Below are 7,953 nucleotides of genomic sequence, written 5' to 3' on the forward strand. Positions count from 1 at the left end.
GCCTCTCCCGTTGCGGAGCACAGGCTCCGGACGCGCAGGCTCAGCGGCCATGGCTCACGGGCCCAGCCGCTCCGCGGCATGTGGGATCCTCCCAGACCGGGGCGCGAACCCGATTCCCCTGCATCGGCAGGCGGACGCGCAACCACTGCGCCACCAGGGAAGCCCAATACGAGGAATCTTAAATGCATACAACTTAAGTGGAAAAAGCCAATCTGAAAAGGCTACATACTATATGATTCCAACTATAGGACATTCTGGAAAAGACACAAAACTATGGACACAGTAAAAAGATCCGTGATTGCCAGAGGTTTGGGAGGGTGAGGAAGGGAAGTATAAATAGGGAGCACAGGGGGTTTTTAGGGCTGTAAAAGTATTTTACTGGTAGATAAATGACACGCATTTCTTAAAGCCTATAGAATGTAGAAGAGAGTGAATGCTACTATAAACTGTGGACTTTCGTTAATAATTATCAGTATTTATCAGTTGTAACAAATGCATCACCCTAATGTAATATGGTAACAATAGGGGAAACTATGTATGGTTGGTGGGGAAGGTGTATATGGGAACTCTGTACTATGGCCTCAAGTTTTTTGTAAACTTAAAACTGGTCTGAAAAATAGTCTATTTAAAAGCATGCACACACAATGAGATACCACCTCACACACACTAGGATGGCTAAAATAAAAAAGATAATAAGAATGTTGTCAAGGATGTGGAGAAATTGGAACCCTCATACATTGCTGGTGGGATTGTAAAATGGTAGAGCTTCTTTGAAAAACAGTTTGGTATTTCGTCAGGATGTTAAACAGAGAGTTACCATATGACCCAGCAATTCTACTCCTAGGTGTAAACCAAGAGAATTGAAAACATATGTCCACACAAAACTTGTATATGAATGTTCATAGCAGTATTATTCATAATAGCCCAAACTGGAAATAACCCATATGATCGATGAATGGACAAATGTGATATAGTCTGTAATGTAATATCATTTGGCAACATAAGGGAATGAAGGACTAATACAACATGGGTGAACTGTGAAAACATTATGCTCAGTGAAATATTTAGTCACAAAAGACCACATACTACATGATTCTCTTTGTCCAAAATAGGCTAATCCAAAGAAACAGAAAGTATGTTAGTGTGTTCCAGGAGTTGGGGTTAGGGGGGGCGATGGGAAATGACTGCTAATGGGTATGAGATTACCTTTTGGGGTGATGAATATGTTCTAAAATTAGATAGCAGTGATGGTTGCAAAATTTGATAAATGTAAAACTTTTGACTTTTATACCTTAAAAGTGTCTTCTATGGTATAGCAAATTATATCTCAATAAAGCTGTGATTTAAAAAAAAGCACCACTCCCAAACATCCATCTAGCTTACGTACCCTTGTGGAATCAGCAAAATCAACACATACTGCTGGGGAAAAACAGCTTCAAAAGGCTGGCTTATTTCTCTGGGCCCCCATCCTTCCTCTGATACTGCCTTCAGATAGATGTTTTTATATTTTGTCCAGCTTTTCCAGTTGTCCTCAGTGGCAGGGTTTCTTAGAAATCCTGGTCCACCACCTGAAGCCTTGTTGGCAAGCTTAATCTCATCTGTGGTTTTATTTAATATCTGTATTTAGATTTATATTTCTGGTCCAGCAGTTCTCAAATTTTCTGGTCTAAGGAAATCTTTACCTTCTTAAATATTATTGAGTTTTTTGTTTGTATAGGTATATATCAATAATTACCATATTAGAAGTTAAAACAGAACTTTTTAATGTTTTTTAATTTACTTTAAAATAATAAGCTCAATATAGTTAATAACATAAATAACATTTTATTTTTCATTTTTGATTTTAATTAATTAATTTATTTTTGGCTGCGTTGGGTCTTCGATGCTGCGCACAGGCTTTCTCTAGTTGCCGCGACTGGGGGCTACTCTTCATTGTAGTGTGCGGGCTTCTCATTGCGGTGTGTGGGCTTCTCATTGCAGTGTGCGGGCTTCTCATTGCAGTGGCTTCTCTTGTTGCAGAGCATGGGCTCTAGGCACACGGGCTTCAGTTGTTGTGGCACGTGAGCTCAGTACTTGCGGCTCGCGGCTTCTAGAGCGCAGGCTCAGTAGTTGTGGCGCACTGGCTTAGTTGCTCCGCGGCATGTGGGATCTTCCCAGACCAGGGCTCAAACCCATGTTCTCTGCATTGGCAGGTGGGTTCTTAACCACTGTGCCACCAGGGACGTCCCATAAATAACATTTTAAATTAAAGATTACTTTCAAAATGTTTGGTGATGTTTTACATTTTGGCGAATGGCTTTAATGTTTGGGTTAGTAAAAGGCAAGTGAATATCCTACATTTAATTTATTGCAGTGTCACACATCATTTACTTTCTGGAAAATTCTGCTGGATGTTTATGAGCGAATTAGAGTGAAAATGGCAAGTAATGTAGTAGTAGTATTGTGAAATTAGTTTTGACTCTGTGGACTCCCTAAAACATCTAAGGGGAAGAATTGGAGCCCAGAGCACACACTGAGAATCACTCTCTGGCCCATACCCTTCATCTGAGCTCCTAGACCACATCTTCAGCTGCCTGCGTGGCCCCTCTAGTACTTGGATGTCTCATGGGCCACTGAAACCTAACATGTGAGTCTGAGTGCCAGCGTTGCCTTCCACTCTTGTGTGAAAATCAAAACCCAGCTACATTCTTGACACTTGCCTTAGCTTTAGCTCTCATGATTAGTAATCACTTAATGTTGAGTTCATCTGTTATTTGGCCTGAGCTTTGAGAAGATTAAACTCAGCTGTAGTTAATTCAGCCCCTTTTGCTTCTCCTATGGCTCTGGCTCTGGCTCTGACTTCATATTGCTGGACTGGTCTGACTAGTGTTCCACCCTGGAGACAGAAGGGAGTGGGCCACGGTATTGCCTTTGGAATCAAAAGTTTCAGGCAGCCAGTTTACAATGTGTGAGAGTACAGGTTCTTTCTGCTTTTCAGTTCCACCTTCACTTCCCTTTTCTTAGCACAATTGGGAGGATCTTAGGGTGGAGAGTTATCTTGAGCAAGTGATTATTTGGGGACTCTTCCAGACTTCAGCCTGCCCTTTCTGCACCTGCCATTTCTAGTAACTTGCCTGGCCTCTTCTTCCTTTTCTTCCCCCAATTTTTTTAATTGAGTAAAATACACATAAAATTTACCATCTTAACCATTTTTAAGTATAGCATTTCAGTGGTATTAAATACATTCAAAATGTTGGGCAGTCATCATCATCATCCATCTCCATAACTTTTTTTATCTTGTAAAACTGAAAGTCTGTCCCCATAAAACAGTAATTCCCCATGCTCCCCTCCCCCTAGCCCGTTGCCACCACCCTTCTACTTCCTGTCTCTGATTTTGACTACCTTGAGTATCTCATACACGTGGAATCATACTGTATTTGTCTTTTTGTGATTGGTTTATTTCACTTAGCATAATGTCTTCAGAGTTCATCCATGTTGTAGTATTCAGTACATTGCAGTGCTACCTGGAATCCTTTACCCTTCTTGCTGACTGAATTGTCTGCTAGTTCTTTCACTGAGGCATAATATTCACTTTTTCCTCTAGAGAACCAAATGTCTTATACTTCTCTGTTCCCATAGCATTTTATTTATATTCTTTGTTATGTTATTTGTAATGTATTGAGAGTATTTACTTTGTGTCTGTCTCCCCAGTGTTAATTTGAGTTCCACTAATATTTGGAAGGTATCAAGATAATTTTTAAATTTTCTGAGGCTAGCACAGTGGCTCATATCTAGTGGTCATTAAGTGTTTGTTCCGTGAATGAATGGAATCACACATAAAAGAACATCTCAAACTTCCTGCAGATACTTATTTTCTACTTGACCCTCACCGTTGTATTCAGTGCTAGGGATAGCAAGCCAACAAGCACAGTCCTGCTTTCATTAATTTAATGTTTCATGTATTTACCCTAGTACTGAAGTGATTTAATTAATGTTTATGTTTCAGTATTGTGATTTGTCTCATATCTTGACCCCCTAGATCATAGTCTTATCATTTATGAAATGAGGAGAATGGACTAGATGACCTAGAAAAGTTACCGTTGTTGACTGTTATTATTAGATTTGAAAGCTCCTTAATAACAGGAATCATGCCTTTCACTTCTATTGGGATCTTACATAGGGCCAAGTATAATGTCTCACACTCAGTAGTTGGTTAGCAGATTTTAAAGAAAGAGGTAATATCAGTGAATACTTCAGACGAATTTGATTCTATTTTTCTCTCCATTGATCTTGTTAGATCCCTTCCCTGTGCTTCAGAATACCTGTATTTTCTTGATCTAGTTTGTTCTCAACTTTCGTGTGTAGCTTAAAAAAATTATATACATATATACACCCACTTTATCCCTCTTAACCCTGAGAAGAAGAAAAGTAAGGTGGTCATTTACATCCCTTTTTCAAGTGAGGAAACTGAGTCTTCAGGAGCATAGCTGAGGAGCAGCACATTCAGACTCAGTCTCAGGTCTCCTGACCCCAGATCCAGTGTGATTCTTCTCTGTTTCCTCATCTGTGAAATCAGGTTTTCTTCCAGATCTAAGTGCCTTTGTTACCCACCCTTTTACACAATGTATCAGTTAGGGGTCTTTGGGAAGTCACAGAAACGTGCTAACTTTAGCAAAATGGGGATTAATTGGTAAGATCATGGAGAGTCTCAGAGGATTCGTGAGAAGGTTGAGCGTCAAGCTGGGAAATGGATAGGGTTCCAGAAGCAGGGACCTGAAGAAGCACCACCACAAAGGGAAAAACTCCAGGTGTTTCTTATGCTCTGTTGAAGAGTCAGAGTGAGGGAGGAATGTTCTGCTGGGGCAGTTTTGTTCCCCCAATGGGCAGCCTAGAGACATTTTTGGTTATAACTGAGAGAGATTGCTACTGGCATCTAGTGGGTAGAGGCCAGGAATGCTGCTAAACATCCTCTAGTGTCAGCCCCCAATAAAAAGAATTCACTGGCCCTACATGTCAGTAGTGTTGAGGTTGAGAAGCCCTGGATTAGGGGAAGGTACCTTGATTAATAATCGCACGAATTCCAATGTATCCTGTGGGAGGCAGGAGGACACTTAAAATGCTCTTACCAAAAAGAGGTGGAATAGATGCTAGACAGCCAAAAACAACATAAAAACAAAAAAGTACAACTGGGGCAATAATTCCAGTCTTGGAATGTGAAGATGAATCACATGTTTGTAAATACAGTACTTGGGTCTCAGCAAAAAAAGGGACATTTATAAAATATTTGAATTTTAAACTTAAACTCCAAAAAGATGCTAGGTGATTATTTATTATTAAAAAGGGTTCTTTGAGGGCTTCCCTGGTGGCGCAGCGGTTGAGAATCCGCCTGCCGATGCAGGGGACGCGGGTTCATGCCCCGGTCCGGGAGGATCCCACATGCCGCGGAGCGGCTGAGCCCGTGAGCCGTGGCCGCTGAGCCTGCGCGTCCGGAGCCTGTGCTCCGCAACGGGAGAGGCCACGACAGTGAGAGGCCCGCGTACTGCAAAAAAAAAAAAAAAAAAAGCGTTCTTTGAAATGAAACTTAAATTTTCATGTAGAGTAGCCTATAAAGAATATGTAGTATAAGCCTATCTAATTCAATGATAAGTTAGGGTTTTGAGGGGAATTGTGAACAAAAACCTAGGATGAACCAAAATCAGAATCAAACTGTCACTAACTGAATTAAACCAAAGCACTTTATTTATTTATGTATTTCTTTGGCCATGCCACATGGCATGTGGGATCTTAGTTCACCAACCAGGGATTGAACCCGTGCCCCCTGCAGTGGAAGCGTGGAGTCCTAACCACTGGACCGCCAGGGAAGTCCCTAAACCAAAGCACTTTAAAGAAAACTTCTAGTTTAAAATGAAACAGCTTATTTTTTAAAATTATTGAAGTCACATACAACTAGAACATAATTATATTCTCTAAATGGGGAAAAAATTACTTTTCAAAACTGATTCAAGCCAGCATTTAATTTGATTTGGATCCATGGACAGTTTACCAGGACTGCTATTTACTTAGTTATATGAAGAATGTTTCACACTATACCTGATGGTAGGATAATATTTAGTAAAGGATCCCCTTTCATTTGTCGGCAACTTTGGATGTTGCTGATACACAGAAGTGTGAGGATGATGGATCTGTGGGATGTGCAGTTATATGTTAGAATTTCTGCAGCAGTTCACCTTGCTTTTTGCCTAGACAGTAATTAGTGTTAAATCCAAGTAGTAGGAAGATTGATTCAGCCCATAATTTTCCTTCCTTTTAATTTTTTTCACACCGTTTCAGTATAAGCCGTATATATGTGACCCAGAGCTTGCTTATTTGGTTTCATAGTTCATAACACCTTTGGTGTACCAGACCTGGTTTTCTACCCTGAGGAAGTCTAGAAATGACTAGAAGCTGCTTCTCCCTGCCCTTCCAACATGATGGCTTTGGGCCCAGCTGTCAAAGGGACCTACTGCCGTGTCTCCAGGTTGTTCGCTGAGTGAGCCTTTCTCTGCCTGTGGTCATTAGTGCCAGGGCCACACAGTTTACCTCATCAGGGTGTTGTTTCAGGTGAACCACTGTCTCCCAGAGAAGATTGTGGTGTACCGTGATGGGGTGTCTGATGGCCAACTAAAGACAGTTGCCAGCTATGAGATTCCTCAGCTACAGAAGTGTTTTGAAGCTTTTGAAAATTATCATCCCAAGATGGTGGTATTTGTAGTTCAGAAGAAAATCAGCACCAGTGTGTACCTGTCTGCTACTGAGCACTTTGTGACTCCCTCCCCCGGGACTGTGGTAGATCACACAATAACAAGCTGTGACTGGTAAGTGGGCGAGACACAGTATTTCAACAAGAATAGGTTGGAGAAGTTATCTGTTCCCTGGGTATTGGAATGGGGAGGTTGCCTAGAGAGATGTGGAATGGAATCAGAGATTTTACTGTTAAAAAGTAAAATTTTAAAAACTATTTAAAAACACACAAAGCAACAATGAAGCTTTTACCTCTTAAGTATAAAATATTGAATATACAGTCTTTTCCTGAGACTATGCATGCTTAATCTTCTGCACACAGATGTCATTTCTACCACCATTCTTAAATAGCCTGTTGAGTCAGGAGACCTGAATTCTCAGCCTAGTTTGGTCCTTGTATGGCCTTGATCCAGTCATTTGACCTCTCTGAGCCTTAGGTGAAGGAGCTAGAATGATCTCCAAGATCTTTTCCAGCTCTGGCCAAATCCAGCTATACCATTACTTTGTACTTTTTCCTTTCTAGGGTGGACTTCTACCTTCTTGCCCATCATGTACGACAGGGTTGTGGCATTCCTACCCATTATGTTTGTGTTCTCAACACTGCACACCTGAGCCCTGATCATCTGCAGAGGTGAGCTGACCAGTAACCTACTCCTCACTTGTAAATAATTCTGGCCAGTGAGCTAAGGCTAAGACCTGGAATTTTAAAACCACTGAATTAAACAAACTGGATCACTGGTTTTTGGCTTAATAATTTTCTGATTCTCTTTGGAAGCATTTTTAATTTATCTTTTGAAGTTGGATTTCCTAATACTCATTTTCTCTTATATAATCAGAAAAGACAAATACTGCCCACTGCCAGGAATATTTACCCCTTGAGTTTCATCTTGTCTTTCATGATAATGGTATCTTTTTGAGGTGCGACTGATAATCCTTGTTGTACACTAAAATTACTTGGAGACCTTTCAAAAAATACACCCAGCCTTCACGAACTCCAAGCATTCTGAGGCATTCGCATTTTTAAAAACTGCTTCTGGGCTTCCCTGGTGGCGCAGTGGTTGAGAATCTGCCTGCCGATGCAGGGGACACGGGTTCTGTGCCCCGGTCCGGGAAGATCCCACATGCCGCGGAGCGGCTGGGCCCGTGAGCCATGGCCGCTGAGCCTGCGCGTTCGGAGCCTGTGCTCCGCAACGG

At 41.3% G+C, this 7,953-nt stretch overlaps 1 protein-coding gene across 10 annotated transcripts in view; it reads left to right on the forward strand.

Annotated features, from left to right (window-relative positions):
- The window catches only part of PIWIL2 (piwi like RNA-mediated gene silencing 2), a 111,236-nt gene that overhangs the window by 85,118 nt on the left and 18,165 nt on the right, over positions 1–7,953 (forward strand). For 6 of the 10 annotated variants that reach the window (XM_055087313.1, XM_007126303.4, XM_055087309.1 and 3 more), the window contains 2 exons: positions 6,580–6,833; positions 7,283–7,390. In XM_055087313.1, coding sequence (XP_054943288.1) covers positions 6,580–6,833; positions 7,283–7,390 — 362 coding nt within the window. Of the gene's footprint in view, positions 1–6,357; positions 6,834–7,282; positions 7,391–7,953 lie in introns of those variants that run through there. The other 4 variants (XR_003681331.2, XR_003681332.2, XR_003681333.2 and 1 more) reach the window with 4 other exon arrangements.

This window comes from Physeter macrocephalus, chromosome 9, assembly GCF_002837175.3.
Source record: "Physeter macrocephalus isolate SW-GA chromosome 9, ASM283717v5, whole genome shotgun sequence".
Taxonomy (NCBI): domain Eukaryota; kingdom Metazoa; phylum Chordata; class Mammalia; order Artiodactyla; family Physeteridae; genus Physeter; species Physeter macrocephalus.